At 41.7% G+C, this 20680-nt stretch overlaps 2 protein-coding genes across 3 annotated transcripts in view; one reads left to right on the top strand and one right to left on the bottom strand.

Moving 5' to 3' along the window:
* The window catches only part of Mcph1 (microcephalin 1), a 218627-nt gene that overhangs the window by 90887 nt on the left and 107060 nt on the right, over positions 1-20680 (top strand). For both annotated transcript variants that reach the window (XM_020181602.2, XM_074055297.1), the window contains one exon: positions 3726-3803. In XM_020181602.2, coding sequence (XP_020037191.2) covers positions 3726-3803 — 78 coding nt within the window. The remainder of the gene's footprint in view (positions 1-3725; positions 3804-20680) is intronic.
* The window catches only part of Angpt2 (angiopoietin 2), a 54090-nt gene continuing 34305 nt past the window's right edge, over positions 896-20680 (bottom strand). Inside the window, exons 4-9 of the mRNA XM_020181614.2 lie at positions 20334-20566; positions 18318-18445; positions 13320-13421; positions 12629-12795; positions 9374-9504; positions 896-6720 (exon numbers count right to left, since the gene is read on the bottom strand). Coding sequence (XP_020037203.1) covers positions 6560-6720; positions 9374-9504; positions 12629-12795; positions 13320-13421; positions 18318-18445; positions 20334-20566 — 922 coding nt within the window. The 3' untranslated portion in view covers positions 896-6559. The remainder of the gene's footprint in view (positions 6721-9373; positions 9505-12628; positions 12796-13319; positions 13422-18317; positions 18446-20333; positions 20567-20680) is intronic.

The raw sequence follows: 20680 nt of genomic DNA, 5'->3' as shown, positions 1-20680 counted from the left end.
GCTTGAGTGTCTGCTTTCTCAGCCGGCCACTCTGCTACCAGAATATTGTTGTTTTCTCTCCTGTGGACATTTCACTTAGTACTGGGAGATGGAGGCGCTTGCGTGGAGGCTCATTTTGCTATACTGGTCATACTTCAGCTTCATTTTCTTCACGGCATAAATGCCATTCTGGTTTTTTTTTTTTTTTTTTGTGGTACTGGAGTTTGAACCCAGAGCTTCATGCTCGATAGGCAGGCACTCCAACACTTGAGCACTATGGCAGCCCTTTTTTGGGTTGGGTATTTTTTGAAATAGGGTTTCGTGAACTATTTGCTTGGCTGACCTCAAACCTCGATCCTCCTGATCTCTGCCTTCTGAATAGTTAGGATTACAAGCGTGACTACCAGTGCCCGGCTAAATGCTGTTCTTCACCTGCAATGAACAGCAGCACCATTTTCTGGCTTTGGTTCACTGCAGCTAACCCACCTCTCACTCTGCTAGTAGAGACCATTTGTATTCTCCCTGTAGTGAATGAACTGCCTGGTCTGTCCTACATGGTGGGAAGTTGGCTCTTTGGGAGCTATTCATCTAAGAATAAAGCAAGAAGATGGTTCCTTTGTAAATCCATCATCAAAATTTGGGTTTTATGAGTGATAGTTTTCAAATGTCAGAAACACCGTTTCCATTATCTGGTTGTCATGTGCAAGACACTGACTTTTTGTTGCAGTGGATACTAAAATAACTTCATCGCCCTATTAAGGGCTGCACACATAGGATGTGATCCTCTGCATCATGCAGCCCCACTCCTTACTTTATTTAACTTCTCGATTATTTTTGTTTCATTGAATATTTTATGGGAAATATGTCAGGTCAACCTTTTGTTTTTGAGTTCATCTAAAGCCCCACCTGTGGTGCTGCAAAGTAGCATTTCCCCTGTTTGTGACACTCTGCTATAGTAAGGATAGGTTTGACTAGCAGACGTGCTGGAACACACAGAGTTTGCACTGGATTTCTCACTGAATGACTTTAGTGCAAACAGGTCCATGTCATTTGCTATCTCTGTACAATATTAATTGCTGGGATACTAATTAAATTAAATTTACCAAGTTACTCACCAGAATTCTACTGCAACTGCCTTACAGTTTTGTTTTCTTAACATTTACAGAAGGACAAATTGAGAGAACATGAATTTTCTCCGCGAGGTTGTTTAAATTCAGTTGACATTTTATGTGGATTATAGTTGAACTTTAGTACGACATGCATTTTTAAGAACAGTTCCCTGGCTTCTGTCACCAGCAGGTTGTTTTTCCATTCATGCTGTCTTACATTGGCTGAGTCTGAAATGAACCCGGTTTTGAAACTTAACATTTTATTTTCTGAGCTAACTATATGAGTTTGTAGAGACCTACACGTATTGATAGTGTATCTGTAAATGATAAAAGTAAGGTAAATACTTAAATGTTTTTATCCACCCATAAAGAGCCATATAGAAACAGGATTTTGGTGTCAAGTTACCAATTTTCTAATACGTCCTTTCATTAAACTTAGTCTTTCTCTTTTCTCTCTTTCTTTTTTTTGGGGGGGGGGCAGTGTTGTTTAGACAATTAAAATTAGGGGAAAACAAAAAGAGACTGAGAAGACAGACTGCTCCTGCCTACAGAGATCTAATTGCAGATTGACATTCACACTTAATACAGGAACAGGGCTCCTGTGAACATTCTCCATCTCTAATGAAGACAGACTTTCCCACACTATTCTCTGTTGCAACACCCTCAGCTGCTTCTCCAGCTCATCAGGGTTGTCTTCTGACTCTGGTACCCTGTGCTACGCCACTTGGCACTCTGGGTAGAAATCATGTATCACACCTCACCATCAGGACCCAGCCAACCCTATTTCCTCACCACTTTCCAAAACTCCATCTCTCTTGCCAACGATAAGTAGACAACTTAGTCTCCTTCCCAATGTCATTGTCTTTGCCTAATGAACTTTCTGCATCATCCGTAATCCAGCTTGAAATGTCAGCTCATCTTTGGGCCTTCCCTTGATTCTTCAGGATGGAGTTTGCTTGCTTCCCCTAAAGGTTCCCAGAACACTACTTGAGAGAACCCATCTTGTGTGGTATACCTCCCGCTTCCCACCTCCCAGAGAGTGGACTCTTTGGGTTTGAAGTTGTGGTCCAGCACCCATCCTGGGTTTTCACTGGTCATGGGTTCTTGCTGAATTTTTCACAGGTGAAAGGATAGTGCCAGTGTTGAATAAATAAATGCATCTGTTTAAAGCAAGAACCAGGTTGGTGCTGCAAACTGAATTTAGCTTCTCCATTCTGTATTTATTCTACCATTAAGCCTTTGTTTTCTTAGAAAAAGTATCGTTATACTTATCAAAATAAGTAGTAGCTATAATATAGCAGAAGAAAGTTCTGTAAGACAGAGCACCCATCGACAGTAGTGAGCATTATGAAATGTCAAAAGGCCTCATTCCTGGTCATCCAACAAAAAGCAAAAAGAGATTTAGGTAGCAACTACAGAAATAAAGGATGGACTCCCTGAATGTGAGAAATAAACATGGGTATGTAGTTCAGTTTGATTATCTTAGCTGTAGAATTCTGGTATAGAGAAACATACATATTTTTAGGGGCTCTGGACAGGGCATAGAGATGACTGAAGAATTGCAAATATTGTTGTATTAAAAATGCAAATATTGTTTGGACTGTTTAAAAATGTGCTGATTGAAATAACTATAATAATAAAATGATAGTTGAGGTTATTCTGATGATAGAAGCTGATTTATGAAATTTTATTCTTCCAAACTCTAGGAAGGATTTCCAGGTGGGTTATGAAGAACCATTTTTTCTGACGATATTGGCCAATATTGGAAATAAAGTTACAAGTCGAAGAGACTGCCTTTTGAATTTGGACTTGTAGCCTGTCTTTTCCCTATTTGTGGCTGGTCATTCATTTGTTTTATTTATTCATTTATTTTTGCAGTACCAGGGATCAAATGCAGGGCCTTTTGCTCAAACCAGGCAAGCACTCAATCACTGAGACACACCCTAACCCTATTTATTTTTTTAATTAATAAAATGGAATATTTGTGGTGCATTATTTGTAAATACCTCTGTAAATTAGTGAATTGAATTATTTTAATGTATTGTGCTTCATGTGCTTAAAAACAGGTTGACATTTAAATATTTGGCCTCACTAAGATAATGACCTAGATTTCTGGTCCTGGTGTTGAGGCAGGTTAGGTTAGGGATAGTCTGGGACTGCTCCCCTCTTGACTCAAGAGCTCCTCCCCCCGGCCCGCCAGGTGATGATGATGTATTCTCTCTCTACCTCCAATTTCAAGGTGATATAAAAATGACCTTCCAAGAGACCCCAGCCTTTCTTCTGCTCTTCTCTGACCTGGCAGAACCAGTGACTCCCCTTCCCTCAATAAAGCTATTCTACCTCACCTCATCCACGTGTTCGCCCAGAACACAAGGACCAAAATCTTCTGGAAACACTGTTTGACGTCAACAGTGTGAATTTTTTTTTCTTAGCCAAGTGTTTGATATTCATAACATTTATGCAGCACAACCGTTCTGAGGGCACCGTGGTGTCCAGAAAGCATTTGTGTCAGACCTGTGACACGTCACCGCTGTTTGTTGTTTTGTTTTGCTTTTACTATAATCATTGTGATTCTTGGCTATTACCCACTAATACCCCAAAAAGCCTATAATCCATTTTCTGTTGTGTCCCTTGTAGGTACTCTGGTCTTTGGAAATGGGTCACTGGATTTCCGAAGAGCCTTTCGAACTTTCTAACTACTTCCCTGCAGCTCCCGTAAGTCTAGTTGTTTTGTGATATAACTGTAATTTGGTGCTCTCAGGAAGTTACTACAAGCATAAACTCAACTTGTTACCGCAAGAGCAGTCATGCTCAAACTAAAAAGACATATCCACAGAACTTAGCACCTTTTTCCCCCATTTATTTGTGAGATCACATGGGAGAATGTGTGCATATTCTGCAGAAAAGTAGTAAGACATGTAATCTCAAGAAAATTGAATTATGAAAGCTGCAGGAATGAGGAAAACAGAAATGAAAAATAAACTGGATTCTTGGGATGGTAGCATCCTATCTTGTTCACTTTTTTAAAAAAGTAGCTAATGCTTTCCCTGTTAGTAATTGAGATTGAACTGATAAGTGTAAAAACTGTGACTTGCTGCATTATGGTAATGGTCATTGTATTTTGATGTTTTTCCTAAATCTACTTCAACTTTATTGATTTTTTTCAAGAGTTTCAAATGTTTAATGGAAAAATTCCAGATTCTAATTTTCTTTTTAGGATTAAGGAATAATGGAGTAGAAATTTAAGGTCTGATTGGAAGCAGAATTGTGCAGATGTTGGCTTTCATTTTCAAAAGTGTTGTCAGGTTTGAGACAGTTTATTCTTTCTAAAGAGGCGTATCTGAAAGGTAACGGATCTCTGTCTGCCTCCGTCTTGCGCAGTTGTGTGCACAGGCACTGGCTAGCCCTGTGACTGTGGCCCAGCAGGGGGGCAACTCCACACTCCAGTCACTATAGTCGTTTAGATTGCTGCACTGTTTTGCTTTCATTTTTAAGATTACTCTTTTGGTTTCCTTTCAACTTTGTAAATGTTTTCTTAAGGAGAGAAAAAAATTCCTCCCCAAAATACTGTTTGTTTGAAATACGGGTTAAGGAGTTGACGTATAAAGTGAAACACATATTCCTCCCACTCTCTATCGTGAGAGGTATGGATAACTCTGAGTAATGTAACAAGGCTTGTCTCTCACATTCCTTTTTCCTGTCTCCATGAGAAATTGTGACAAACTAGGCAGGTGGCTGCCAGTTTTTCCTGTATGGTCATCTCCCCACTTCAGTACGTCATTTTGGTCATCACTGGAATACCAAACATTGGTTGTCTTTTGAAGCTGTGAGGTTTTTCTTACTATCAGATGTGCTTTTAACTTGACACAAAACCCTGTTGCGATTTTCAAGCCTTTTTGGTTGTAACAAGAGTCCTCAAAGGAGAAGGGTCTTCACTTGGGAGAGCAGCTTGGAAGGGCAGCACGGCAGTTGTGGATCAGGGCCTGAGCCCTTGCGAGTCCACAGACTGACTCAGAGCACAGGGCAATGCATGCAGGTCTAAGGGAAGTGGAGATGAAATGAATTAATGAAAAATGGAATTCAGAAAAAATAGTGTCATGGCAGGGTGGAAGAAACAGTTCCATAAGAAAAGCTAGCTGCAGATTTGACTCTCAGCTTCCCAGCAGTTGACTCAAAAATGAGTTCTTAATTCATTACACTAACATTCATTAATATAAATTGTACTATGAAAACCTCAAAAGGAGTCAATATGATCGGAGTTAGGTTTTTCGGTCCTGAGCATAAAGCTGTGCTCTCAAACTTTTCTATAAACGTTTGAGTATGCTATGAGTAGCAGATTTTATTTTTGCATTCTAAAAAAATCTCATTTTCAGTTTGCTGATGGACACGAAAATATTATTAATGCAAATTGTATGTTTCCTTAAATAAATTTAGAAGTGAGTCTTGAGAAATATAGCTTTGTAAGAGGCTTAAATGGAATAATTGTTCTCAGCCACAAATTAAATTTTAGCATAGTTTTCTAAAATACATCTTGCTAGAGAGAAAGTAGAGCTCTGTATAAAACTGAGAAGATAGTCTCTGTCTTGAAGTTAAATGCATAATTTTCTTCACTATATTTCACGCTTTCCCTTGTCATAATGGCATAGCTGTTTCATAACTGAATTCCAAAATTGTAAATATTATCATAAAAGTTAAACAGAATCGTTTCACCTAATAAGTTATATTTAATTGCTAAAAATGCCTTCATATTTAATAGCCAGGCAGAAAGGATAAAACACTCTCCATATAAACCGATGTGACACATACTCCTACTGGAGTATTCAGAGCCCCTGGAAGTTTTCACCTTAGAAACTTGGAATATATATTCGAGCATTAACTTAAAAACTAAGCTAAATGTGCTGTTTTCAGAATGAAAATTTAAAGCACCTAAGCGAAGTAATGCACTAGCTGTGTTTTTTCCCAAATATTAAAACTGTACTTAGAAAATCCCTGAATATATATTGATATGGCTTGGAGAAGGCTGTCTTCCTTTTAACTGGGACAGTGACGCTGTGTTCAGGACCCAAGGCTGTTTGCACAGTCTATACCCAGTGCGTGGAGAACCGCGGTTCTAAGACTCTGTAGTGTGTAGCGTAACACTCTGCTTTCCAGTTATTTACTGATACGCTCGCAGATGCTTGGTTGCGACAGCACAGCCAAGTCACAGCAGTCACTGGTCTGGCTCTCTCACCTTCGCACAGATATTCTGCCAGACCACAGTACCAGGGCACTGCTTGCTTTGGATTTTCCCTTGGTTCGTTAAGCGATGCAGGCTTCAGTGACAAAGTTCATAGGCTCTAGCCTGGTGCGTGTGTTCTGTGGCACCCAGGAGCACGGTCTGAGGCAGAGAGGAGAAGGGTGCAGCGGTGTCTGTCAGTGCTGTGGGAGGAGCCTTTGAAAACAGAACCCTCTTCCCAGGTGTGCGTGGGCCTTTAGAAATCTGCTGGCCGGATCATCATGGTTGTAGCCTTGAGCGAGTAACCTGACCCCTTCCAGTAGTACCACTTAATTCCGTTGAACTTGTTCATGTTCTGCCTTTGTGGATAGTACATTCCATTCAAGTTGGACGGACCACATGCATCAAACCACCAGCCTGTGAAAGCAAAACACAGAAGGGATTACGACCTGGGTACCACCACCTCCCCCACCCCCTTCCCCCGCTTGGAAGTGCTCGGCTGAGCTGCCGGTCACATTCTCCACCCCTGATGCAGACACACACGCGTTGTCATGGCTGGGGCGAGCTACACTACACTGACATGCAGTCAGAGTTTCGTCGTGGCAAATGTCCTTATAAGTTTTCTAGCTTCTATTGTCTTGCTCTGTAGAAAAACCATCAGGTGTCCTGATGTGATAAAGGCATAACCTCATTGGAAAAGTAGAAGTGAGTGAGTAGAAATCTCCAGAACCATTGGATGACTCTCAGCCAACATTACTTTCCAGCCCTGGCCTCATGGTGGCCTGCACGATTCAGGCTTCCCTCTACCGAAATTGCTTTGGTTGAAATAGAACCCACATGTCAGGTACTCAGTGCTAGATTTAAAAAGAACTTTAAAGCTAGAGCTGGTCAGCAGGGGGCGCCCGGCACAGAGGCAGGGAGAGGACCTCCCCCCTACTCTCAGCACACTCACATGGCAGCCCCCATCATAACCCACACACAGGAGCACGCAGGAGCCTGGGGTTGCCAGAAGAAGGAATGACATCCACGTACGTGTGCCGATCTGAGTACATCTCAAAAGCGTGGTGTGGGAGGGGCACAACTTGTGCAATGTCATTTCAGTACAGCAAACAACCTGAGTGTTATTGATGTCTTCATACTGAGTAAAACAAAGTGAATGAACCTCAACTCAGCGTCCACTCTAGGGCAGGTAGTATTAGGAGGGAAGCTTCTCCAGTATCTGTAATATTCTACTCTTGAAAAAAAATTCAAGTCAGGCATGGTGGCATTAACCTATAATCCCAGCATTTGGGAGGCTGAGGCAGGAGGAGTGTGAATTCCAGGCCAACCTGGGCTACGTAGCAAGACCCTGACTCAAAACAAAACAAACAAACAAAAATTGCTTGTAATGAATCATATATCTAGTGTTTCCACATCACCATGTGTCCTCATGATGGACTCCCAGCATGAGAAGTTCACACTAGTGTAGGTGTGGCAAGAAGTCTGTGTGTTACTCAGACTTCTTGGAATATTCAGGAAATCCAGTCACAGAGCTGTCCCTTTCGGAGCCTGTTGCCTGCCCATCTACAGAACTCACACTCTAAAAACACCCAGCTGCTTGAATGGCTGCTTCCTTGTGGTCCAGACCAGTGGCTGGAACTTGGCCTCTGTACAGCCCAGACTCCACTTTCTCTCTTGGGTTGTTTTGCTTCTCTCCAGTCAATCCCCCAGTTCCATTCTCAGACCCTAAATCTTGATCTGGGTAAATAAATACACTGTTTCCTTGGCTATCACTGCAACTTTCCTGTCCTGGAGCAGCAACCCACATACGGGTGGTCTAAAGACCACTAGCCTCTCCAGCGTGTGGGAATGGCCAGCAGGAAAGGATTATATGGTTGTGTCCCCAGGTCCCTCACCCTGACCCTCCTCCTCTTTGTCATTTGGCTTTAAAGAAGATCATTATGGTGGGATGAGGAAGGCTAGCAGCTTTTTACAAAATCTGTACAGTACTTTTCTCTCCTTGAAATAAGTGTGGCTAATGGCCAAGACCCATGTCCTTGAGTGGCCACTATCTGGTCTCAAGAACCACACTATTGATTTTGTAGTGGGGCCTAATTCTTCCAGTAGTAAAGAAATGCAATTTAAAGTCCTGACAACTACTGAATTTCACAAATAAATCCTCTACTGTCAGCAATATTTAACTGAAGTGCAAATACAGGATAAGCTTAGATCTTTACTCCTTTTAGCAGTGACTTTGCTCATACAATTTGGGTTCTCCACTAATTAACCTCTGCCAATGTCCGTTTGCACTGTTGGCAGAGTTCTTGTTGCTATTTTAAACCTTTCAATGTTTTTAAGAACTAACTTGACAGCATTTGTCAGACTTTTTCCTTATCTGAGTCACTACTAACTGGTCCCATCACTCAATTTCTAAACTTCGACAAAATCAGAAGAATGAGTTTTCTTATAGTTGCTTCCTCTCATTGAGCTCTTTCTGAGCACCAACCCAGCTGTCTACGTGACGACCACAACAGGTTTTTGCTTGTGGGGACAGTCTCCATTTTCATTTTTAAAGCCAGCTGAAACAAAGGGTGGAAAATAAGAAAGGTCTTGTTTTAAACTCAGCAACCACCCATTTTAGTCTGCTGCACTATGAAAGCAGGTTGATTAATTCGTTGTTTGTGTTCATAAGTGTTTCCTGTGTATTAACAGATCTCTATGAGAAAAAGACAGCTAAAAACTCCTTGTTCAAACATTAAATTATTAGTTGGAAAGAGAGCAAAATGGAGTCAAGCCTTCTCTCTGCCATCTGATATTCGGCAAGTACAAACTGAGGAGAGCTTGTTTGATTTCAAGCACCCCTCTGTGTGCCAAGCCTGCGTCCACAGGACTTGCAGCTGACCTTAATTCATGTTCTCACTTCAACCTCAGGTCAAAAAAGGGAAAAGCAGATTTACCTGTGTCAAGCTAATCTGTGTATTTATGAGATTTTGGACACTGTCATCAGTCAGTTTGAGGTCCAAATTGCCAGCCTCTCAGACTGTGAAACCACTGCTTGCCAACACAAATAGGAAGAAGGAGCATCACCTACCTCCTGTGAGCATCTGCGAGCATTTGCAGATACATTTGTCGTTGTCTGCATCCTTTGTGCTAAAATCATTTCCTGGTTGGCTTATGCTGCTTATTTTGCCAGCCGTGCCTGTAAGTCCTTTAAGGTGAATCCTGTAAGCATGCAAAGGAAAAAATAAAAGCTGTAATTGGCTTGGGTTGTTGATTTGCTGTAGTGGAAAGTTTTTCACGGTGAAGAATTCCATTCTTCAGCATGCATTCTGTGCTGGTCAGTGCATGCCAGTGCCTACTCTGAACAAAATATTTTGCACTGGTATAAACAGGAACCAACTTATCATCAAATCCTTCGGCAATGAGGGATGTTTTCATGAAAACTACAACACATAATCGCTTGCACGAGTATCAGCAGGGACCATGGGGCCCTATAATTTATTTTCCTGCTGCTTTCAGATAAACAGAAGAGGGGACTGTTCTATGAAGGGACCTCCCCGACCCCCAGTGGAAAGGAGTCTGAGATGACTGGACAGCCTCACAGACATCATTGTTTTCCGTGGGGGTGGGGCTGTGGATGGAGTAGGCAACAGACAAGGAATGGCCTTGACTTCGGGGTAAAAATCTACACAACTGTTTATAAACAGGCATCTGTGTGCCAGCAAGGAGAACCCAAGGAAAGAGACAAGTGCGTGATTTTTTTTTTTTAATTTCCCCTAAGACCACATGATTGCTATAGATAGCCCATGGGCAGGTGGTGCAGGACAGGTCAGAGCTGGCATTCACATGGTGGGGTGGTTGTGGGAATTTGATGCTACAGTGTTGGCACACAGGCCTCTTATGCTCAGAGCTGGCTCAGCGTTCCCGTGTCCTGGATGGAGACATACATGTGAAGGTCAGGGTCAGGGTCCCCCAGAGCAAAATCCTGTAGTGGTGGCAAGGAAGTGTCCTTTGAGTGCCCCCAAATTATGCTCATCTTTGTGAAGACTAATGACACTTGCTGACTACTATCTTGGAAGTAATGCAGTTTTGCAGCACCCATGTTGGAACAGAGTGCCAAGAAGACAGGGGAGGTCCCTCGGCTCTAGGCACGGATGCAGGTGTGTGCAGGGAGAGCTCATGATGGTCTCCAAACACTTGCTAAGTTCTCATCATAGTAGGGATTCTGAAACACTTCTCTCTTTCCAGATCCTTCCCATCTAGGTAGACCCGAACTACCTCCCTAGCTTTCCTTCCTTCAACTGTCTCCTTTAAACAGTCAGTTTTTATGGGACTCATTAAATATCCCCAAACAGATTAAGGGAGATTGCTATTTTTTTATTAGTCTCTTACTGAAACTTTGTATAATTTTAGATCCTTCAATGGCAAACTGGTTTAAAGTGTTTTTTAAGGATAGCCATGTCCTTGAAATTGGTTTAAATTGGTCTTGGTTCATTTTTTATGACTATGGGTTAAAAAGGCAATACACCATTTAACAGTTAAATCTTAGTTTTTGGTATAAAACTGCCAGAACGTTTGTGAAAAGTGGCCAGTTTTTAAGGTTTAGTGTAGTTTATTGAGTCCTGTGCTGCTGGTGCAATTATCTGTTTCTTCCAACATTGTTTTAGAGGAAAAGCAGCTGCTACACATGACTGGTGTTCCAAAGCATTTGGAGTTGTTGAAGGTGTCGGTCACATCAGCACCACGTTTCTTTAGCACAGCAGTTTTTAGGTAGTATCAGTTTTATGTTGCCAAGTAAAGAAAGCTTTATACCAGTGTGTGTTTTTAAATGGCGTATTCTAAAGCTGATTGCATTTCTAAATGAGATGTCTGCTGAAAACATCTTGGTCTAAAATATGTTTATAACATCAGCATATGACTATAATGACCCATTTTGTAAAATCTTCTTCTGCAAACAGCCTAATCCTTAATTTTGTGTGTTTTCTTTAGTTTATTTTTTTCAATTCCTCTATTGTAGATTCGTAATTGTTACCAGTTGAGAAAATATTTATCTTGGAGGTAACTCAGTGAGGACCACTTGGGTTTCAGGATTCATTGGTGTTCTGATGTCTTTGGAGTGAATTGGGCCCTGCGGGGAGGCCCAACACCTATCTTTCCATTCATCTCCCTCTCGCCTCTCCAGGGGAGCCTCGCTGGCTCTGTAATGAGAACTGATAGACTGTGCTTCGCTCAGTTTTCAAAAGCCACGTCAGTGATTTCTAAAAGAGCCTTCTGAATCTTGAGTCACTGTCTGTAAGGTGGCTGTCCCGAGCATCGCACAGCATTCAGGTGTTGTGCCCTGGCCCCTGGCCTCAGCTGGCTTTCCTGCACTGTCCATGACATGCCTTAAGATGCCAGCTAAAGGCTCTACACTTGAGTCACTCTCCCAAGGGTCTCAGCAAGGTATTAATGAGGTGGCGATGACTATTTTCTATGGAGTTCCCATTGAAAGTCTCTTGCTCACAGTGGCCCCACTGGTGCTCTGTGGTTGCCAAACACCACAAGTCCATGTGGAATTTGGACTCTTATTGTGCAGTGTTGGTAACAGCTGTTCTCAGACCACTTCCTTTGGTGCCACTAGCCCACTCCCACTTACTACCCACCTCCACGTAGCATGCACTTGAGAGCACCAGCACCTCTGTGTGCAAGGTTGCTGTGCTCAACCTGCAGAGGGCCATGTACCTTGCTCCTCTCTGTCTCTGCCTGCATGGTGTTTTAGAGCCAGAAAGTAAATCCCTGGTCAGTGTTGCACATGGGATTTACATTGGTGGGTAGAAAACAAATCCTGAAAGGCTGCTGTGGATCAGATGCGCTTTTCTACTCCAGAGAGCAGAGCAGTTGGATAACCATCCACCTAATCTTGCCATTTTAAAACTTGGTCACTAATCCTGCCTTTGGAGCTCAACGTTAATGTGTTCAAACTTCAAAAATACGCTCGTTTTTAATACCTTTTGGAAGAAAACAGTATCCCCTCCCCCAGATATCTGTCATTATGATATCCTCATTATAATAGAGACCCAGTATTCACTTTTTCTGCAAGTAGTTATGAGCTCCGATTATCTGCTGTGCAAGATACACAGAAAACACAATAAATAAGCGACTACCCTCGTGAAGGGTCCTTTGTATTGTTTTAACCAAAGTTAGAATTTTGAAACTAGAGAAACCTAGCCAAAGACAGTAGTGACTGTAAGAAACATGACAGTCTATGGTAGTCTGTGTCTAGATCTTGATTGAATGAATATAGCTTTCACTTTGTGGGATAACCACGCAGCAAATCCTCTAATTTTTGCAGTTACAAATGACTTACCTATAATTGAGTTCTTCACTGGACAGATAGAAATGTTCATAGAGTGAGTAAGCCTCATTCCCTTCCCAGTCCTTCAGGTGTATCTTCAGCATGTAGCGTTGCTGGTTTGTCACTTGTGAGACAAACTCGTTCCCCAGCCAGTACTCTCCCGAAGGGTTACCAAATCCCTGTGGTCCAAGTGGTAAGATTCAGTTACCTCATTTGTTTTTTCTTTATGTACTTAAAATCAGCAGTTCATCAATTGCCCATGGAATAACAGTCAGATAGCACAAACTCCTTGAACTATGGAAATAAGGGGTCTTTCCTGTAGAAAATGGAGTTTTAAAAGGTCATTTTAACAAAACTAAGCCATTCCTGGAAGATGATTAGTGTTAGAATAATTAGAATTACTTGGGGGAACCACTAGCAGAGACTAGAAAGTGGAATAGCTAAATTTATCAGTGTGAAACCTCATGACAGAGCAGCTGCTCAGAGTACCAGGTGCTCTGTTTTAATGCACAGATTCAGTTCGTTTGACGGGACCATTCTTTAATGGGGAAACTGGAACACCAGTTGAGAAGAACTCTTTCCTAAAATATTTCAGAAATCATTGGTTAATGTAGAATTTGTGGTTAAGGTTCTGAAAATCTTGAAAGTTTTCACAAAAGAAATTATTTCTTTTGAGATGGTTTCAAAAAAAGAAAAAACATACCACTTTATATTCTTTCCATGTCCTCTGAAAATCAACACTGCCATCTTCACGACGCTGAATGACCGTCCAGCCACCTCCACCTGTCTCCATGTCACAGTAGGCCTGCAGGGGGAAGGGCACAATTACTGACCCCGATCTGACCCGGCCCTTCATGTCCGTGATGGAGTGAGATGGCTGTGGACACCCACTTTAAGATGTGCTCTGCAGGGTCTCTGGGATAACTCGGGGTAAATCTCCACTCTTAACTTTTTAAAGAGTGAGTTGGAAACATTTAAACGATGACGATGAAAAATAGGCAGTAATGTAATACAATGTGCTGATGAAAATATGGTCAGCATACGTTCTAGACTAAAGATCCCACCCCATAGTTGACCCAAAGATCACTGATTTTGGGAGTTTCATTGTGAAAGGGGTGAGGAGAGATTGGCTCCAAGCCTTACGTCTCCCACCTGTAGAAAGCCATCAGATTGCCTTGTATTCCCAGCCCTGCCATCCCCGTCCACTCTGCTCTCATATCACAAAGTGCCAAGACTCCTGTCACCTTCTCATGCTGTTGAGCTGTCAGGATTCCTCTGTTTGCATCAAAAACAGGATTTCTGTGTCCAACCATGAGCACAAGGGCCCTGAGGCACCAGCGTGCCAGTACCACTGACCCATGCTTGGCTGGGCAGTTCTGTACCCGGGACTGCCTGTGGTATCATTCTTCCCAAATCTTTATTTCTGCTTTTAAACTGGCTCACTAGGTTCCAACTTTATCCAGAACACAGAATTCTTTCTTGGGTTAAGAGGATGCATGCTTAATTTCAACTCAGCTGGAGTTTTATTATGAAATCAAAGCCCCCTGAAAATAAGGTTGCGTAAGTAATTTTTAATAATTGGATTCTAGCAGGACAAACTAGTTTTCCAGAAAGTAAGATAATTTCCCTACAGCATACAAGGTAGAAAACACTAAAGCTAAGCAAAGCAAAGCACAAATACTCTTCCTTTGTTGTTTTTCGTGGTCTTTTGGAGAATAAGGGAGAATGTTTTGGCAGAATAAGCTTCATGTGAACTGGTCTTATGGATCTTCGGGACAAAACTAAAAAGGAACCAAGAGGGACCAGAGCCTCAAGGAAGCCAAGCAGGCCTCCCTCTCTCATGGAACTAGAAACGTTCCCTGGAACTCCTCTGGGGACTTCTTTCCATCACTGTTCCTGTCTCTGTCCATGAAGATCACTGGCTCATATCGCCTTCCCCAGTGGAAGACCCCCCGTTGGAAAGATGGGGGCCGTGCAGGACAATCACATTTATTAATAAGAAAATCATTTCCCCAGTGTAAACTAATCACATATATAAATTGGTGAAAAGGAAACTTCTTTTGTCACCCTGTGTTGACATTGTTTTTATTATTACTCTTATCATTGAGACAAGCCACCCTTTTCTAAGATATTTTCTGCGATCTCACAGCCGCTCTGCTGTGATAGCCTCATTCCTCAATGTGTGAATTTTGACATATGAAAAAAATTTCATGAAAGTTGATTAGTCCGATCCATCACTCAGCTATTAAATAGTGTATAGGATTTGAATAAGGTCCCTTAATTCCTGTGTAAATTTTTCCCCCACTGCTTCATGCTGCCAAAAACAGAGAAACTTGACCCTTTTGTTAATAGGCCAAAAGTCCCTCAAGCCAGCTCCAAGTTGAAATCAGCTCATGGATAACCCTGTCTCTTATTTGCCTGTGGTCAACAAAATGGTCAGCGTTGCTCGAGTCTGTCATTGTCTTTTTAAAAATCCATTTAGTAAACTCACTGAACAAGCTACAATGGTTTGAGGATCCATGTGTATATGCAGAAGTTAATGCTTCAGTATCCTAAGTGGCCTGGTGTTAGCTGAAAGAATCCACAGGGTGCCTAGTGAGCCTACCCTTGTTCTACGAGTATTTGATTCTTCGGTGTCGAATCACCATCATGAAGTTAGTGGTATTTAATGGTATTTACAGATATGCTATATCTTGTTCAGAGGACAAGTTTATTTTGTTATGGGAGTCAGAGGCGAGATTCTCAAATGTCAGGAGTCATTGCCCATGCACAAATGACCTGAGCCATGTCATTTTCTTAATACTTCACCCATATTAAAAAAAAAAAAACAGATCAGAGGATTTATAAAAACTAAAGAATTATGGTTCATTGGGTCATGAAACTCAGAGAGAGTGTTCAAATATTTATCCACATAGCCAGAGGACATTGAGTGAAAATGATGTAGATCTATCAGATCAGAAAGGCAGAAGTACTCAGGTATTGCCCAAGACCTGGCCCTCCAGTTGCAACAAACCTGGAGGCATTTAATACTTTTGCTAAACTTGGCACTGCAGGGCTCAGGGATCTGAACTCTTGCTGTAAAGCTTGATGCTGTCAGCAGGTAATGCTTGATTTAAGTGTGGTGCTTCAGCTCCAAGTCTTAGGTTAAATCACTAGCAAACACAGATGAACATTGGGAATCAGGTGTCCTGAGAAACTGAGGGAAAGAAACTTAAACTTCTAACTAGCAAAAACATTCTTTCATGCTTCTGATGAGTGCTCTCTTGCAATATCTTGTATTAAAAAAAAATGACTTTAAAAAAAATAAATTGTAGTATTTAGATCTTTAGTTAAAAAAAAAAAAAGAAGCTCCCCAAAGAGCTACTGTACAGACCCAGGGCAAAAGCTAGAATCTAAACCCAGGTCCATCCAGATCTGTCCCTAGATTGCATTGGGAATTATGGAGTCTTAAGCCTGGAAGGGAATCAGAGGTAACTTAATCTAGACCATTTATTTTAGAGAAAAGTTGAGGTTTTGAAAGATTATTGTTCCCTGCTGTGTAAATGATTTTTTTTACTGCAAATGTTTAAAAGGAATATAAATCCTAATGTTTCCAACCGTGACCTGTGACCTGAGACTCACCTAATCCCAGAGTGCTAGATCTTTTCGTCTTTCTACAGAGCATGTGGGTCGTCCAGAGCTGGTATGGTACGTGGGTAGGAACACTCTGTTAGCCACAAAAGCATCCCTGCAGCGGGAGGATGGATCTGTAGGATCAGCGCCTCCCCCAGGATGTGCCCGTCTCCCCTGTTCTGTCCCCATGCTCCCCAGGCCAAGAATATGCAAACATCTGGTGACACACAATCACATGCAAAACATTGCCATGAAAACCAGATAGCAAAGGTAGGGGGGTGGGGGGGGGCGGTGAAAGGCTTAGCCTTGAGTTCATAGCTTTCCATCTACAGCAGACTGCTTTCTTTTTTCCCTCCTCTTAATGCACTGCCTTCTGGCCTCTAGGGACATTAACTGATTTTCAAGGTTGGTTTAAAGCAGCATGAATGAATTAGAACAATTTCTTTGGAAAGTATTATCTTAAATAGCACTGTATTTATCTTTTAATTCATAATCAAAGTATATGTTACTGTTTCAAATTCCACATCTTTAAACCTTTAAATGCTTGTGTTTTTCTTTGATACCATGTTAAATACTGAAGAAAATAGTGACTTCAAAAAAGATACAACTTCCAGGAGTCTCTAAAATCTCCATTTTGACATAGTACCCAGTGCTTTTTTTTTGTAGAGTTGTTTTTGTTGGTTCAATATGTAGCTGCTTCTAATTATTTTATTTTTTGGTACTGGGGTTTGAAATCAAGGTCTTGTGCTTGCTGCACAGGCTCTCTAGCACTTGAGCCCACCCCCAGCCCTTTTCTGCGGGAGGTATTTTTCAGGTTGGGTCTCACACTTTTTGCCTGAAGCCTGCCTCATACTGATCCTCCCATCTACATCTCCCAGTAGCTGAAACCATAGGCACATACCACGATGCCTGGCTTCTTGAGATAGGGTCTCACTAACTTCCCTGTCCCCACCCCTCCTACCCCAGGCTGGTCTTAAACCATAATCTTCCAGATCTCACGCCTGGCATGGTTTTCCTTTTACATACAGCCATCTTCATACACGTTTAGTGAATACAGCCATCCTAAGTTTCAGAGTCCCTCACACTAATTCTCAAGCAGGGCTATTCTACCTCATCAGACCTCAGAGAGAAGCCACACTGAAATATTTCCCGGGAGAGTGATTCTCTTTAACACATCTAAAGCTCCAAGACTGCTTAGTCTCTCAGGAGGCATGCTCACTGAGTAATGCAGAATATCTGGGAAAGGTCAAGTTCGGCCATGCGGAAACTTGGCCTCTGGAAAGTGCTGGTGGCTCCTGCACTCTCCCTGCGGTCATGGAACCAGCACCATGAAGTAAGCTCCCCGTGGAGGGGAAGATGAGGAATCGCTCTCCTGGGTGGTGTGTTCTAGGTCTTCCAGCTGTTACTTAGTCCATAGCCTGCCCAGTGGCCCTTCCAGTATGGACTGGGGACCTTGTCTGTAGGTCTGAAAGGTTGTAGCTGAGATGTCCCTGGCCTGTGGCACTGTGTTGGTGTCTACACTGCACTGAGGATGCAGAGAGTTGGTGGTAAAGTGGCTCGTGCCCTGATGTGAAGCAGGCAGAGGCAGCACACTGCACTGGAGTCCCTACGATCTGCAAGGCTCACCCTCAGCATAAAGAAAAGAAAGCCAGTAGTACTTAAAGAAGCCTTCAGTAAGGCAGTAAAAGTTATTTTTTGTTGTTTTTGGTTTTTGTTGTGATAGTCTTACTATGTTACCCGGTTGGTCTTGAACTCCAGGGCTCAAGGGATCCTTCCATCACAGTAATAATAAATGACAGGGGAAATATGTACAAATGACTTCAGCATACCAAAATGCCACCATTGTCTCAAATAAGTCGCATTTGCCTGATTGCTTTAAGTGTGAGCTGGAAGAGCCTGGCAGGTTTTTTGTTTTGTTTTGTTTTCCTTATGGAATTCAGCCGTTGCTTGAAAGATGATCAAAAGACAAGCTAATGTGTGGAAATACCTCAATGAAACCCCTTACTTTGTGCACGCATTATACGCTGAGTGAGGCTGGGGGATGAGTGGAAGCTCTGCTCAGGAAGGGGATACAGTTAGAGAGAGTTACCTTTATCTCGTCTGTGGAGTTCGGGAACGTTAGCACATAGATACCGTTGGCGGTGTGCCCCGATCTGAGCACTTCAGCACAGTCTCTGAAAACAATTCGTTCTTCTTTGGCAGCAAAGGAGTTCTTCACTGTGTTTAGAAAACAGTAAAGCATTTCATTGGAGTTTGTGAAAAGATGGAAGCTTGCTTGTTATTTCAGGACCCAGTCATGGGGTGAATTTGAATACACTGCAATTCTTCTATTAGAATTCCTATTAGGCCAGAAGCTAGGCCAGTTTTTCACCTTCCTCCAAAAGCCACCCTTTCAGCAAGCTTTCTATTAATTCTGAAAGATGGTTACAAACAAGCCAAGCTTCCCTTTTTAAATCATCAATAACATGTAAAACAAGTACTTCATAATAAGCTATTACTTTTTGAAAATTTCCTGTCTTGAGTAGAATTGGGTAAACTTATTACAAAAATTTTTATTTAAAAAGAGACTATAGCTAAAACAGCGCTACCTCCACCTCGGCCCCATTGCATGTCTCTTTAGGGCACTGTCCCAGCAGAGCTAATGTATGCCTTTCTTTCCTTTCTTTTTCTATATCTGAGGCTAAGCCTTTTTATTTTAGAGTATTGGGTGGAGACATTTAGTGTTTTTTGGATCTTTAGCAACTACACCATAACAGCTTACTTTTTAGAGGAACATAACATTTATTTACTTGTGTGTTTTACCTTTTTCTAATTCTAAAACTTGTAAGTCTATTAAAATGCCTTCAGTTTTTAATTCTGCTCTCAATGCTTGGATTTCCCGTTCCTTTTTGCCACATTTTTTAAAAAAACGTGTGTGAGTGTGCATGTGTGCACACATGCTTGCATCTCTGTGTTTCATTCTAGAGCCTGCAGTGCACAGGTTTCCGTGCTCCAGGGGGTGCAGGCAGGCATCACAGGCAGACAGAGGCCGTCTTTACTAGCTAGCGAGCTGCCCATATATAGGAGGAAGCCTGTTTTGGTGCTTCTTTTTGCCAAAATCTGAGCTATAAGGTTCTCTCTGTTTTGGCTTATCAAATTGGTGGCTCACGTTATCAGTCCCACCAAATGCTGTCAGATGATTACCTTTTCTTTTTCTATGAATATAGTAAAAGCAAGATGTTTCTAAGTTGGAAGAGAGTGAAACGAAACTCCTATTTGGAAAACATTCTGTCAAGTGTCACCCTGCACTTATGTCAGGATTGTGGTCCTATTGCTTATGTACTTGGTTGGATAGGCACTTTGTTTAGTGCTTTTGTTGAAATCAAGATAACTACATCACTCGAGAAAAATAGTGGGGCGTGCTTACTTTTTGAAAGTGAAGAGCACATTATTCACACCCATGAATCCACATGACTAACACACAAAGCATATCTGTGTCAAGAGTTCAAGTCGGAAGGACGTTTTGAAAACCACAGTAAGAATTAGATCAAATTTGGTTAAGAAAAAAAATCTTAAAGAAAAATGACACAAAGATTGTATAGCTCATCTTTAATTAATGACAACATTCTTCCCTTCTTCTCTCCTGTATCCAAGAAAAGCTAAAAGATAAAACAGTAGTAAAGAAGGTGAAGTATGCTGAAAGGCCTGGCTTCACATGGGCCCTGGTGTCTCCTTAGTGACAGTTTTATCAGTCACTGGAAGTGTTGTCTCACTTAATCTCCTCATCCATCCTATAGACCTGGTTGTGTTGTTCCCATTTTAAAAACAAAGAAATGAAGATCTGTATGGTTTAGTAACTTCCCAGCCTCATCCATCCAACTAACGACACGATGAGTTCAAAGTAGGCTCTCTACAGCCTTGAATCAAAAGTATTTTTGGGGTGTTTTGCTTCGTGATAAAAAATTAATATAATGTATATTTCCTCTCCTCCTCCTGTTCTACTTTGAAACCCTTTTGAACTTGCATATGAATTATACAAGAGAAATTGTAACTTCCCTGAAAGATAAGAATTGGTAAGAATTTTGGGAGTTCACTGAAGAAAAAGTGAGCTGTAAACTCTACTTACAGTTTGATGTTGATATCATGGTCAATAAATTATTAACGGTCTCCATCAGATCGTGTTGCTGCTTTTGGAGGACTGAGTTGTTCACGGTGGCAGTAACTAACTGTTTCTCCAGTTCCTCGAGGACAGAGTTTTGCCGTGATACCAGCACTTGGAGCTGATCTTTCTCCTCTTTTATCGACTGCAGTTGTACTACATGTTTGTCTTCCATGTCTAGCACTTTCTTTTCTAGGAAACTTACGGGGAAAGTACTTGTTAGTTAGTGCTAGGAATTCTAATTGTCACATGACCATCAGAGCCAAGTGCTTTATAAACATCTAATCATTCTCATAATTCTAAGAAAATCTTTT

Source organism: Castor canadensis, chromosome 14 (genome assembly GCF_047511655.1).
Source record: "Castor canadensis chromosome 14, mCasCan1.hap1v2, whole genome shotgun sequence".
Lineage (NCBI taxonomy): Eukaryota > Metazoa > Chordata > Mammalia > Rodentia > Castoridae > Castor > Castor canadensis.
The sequence above is the reverse complement of the archived record's forward strand: the minus strand, read 5'-3'. Positions and strand labels throughout refer to the sequence as shown.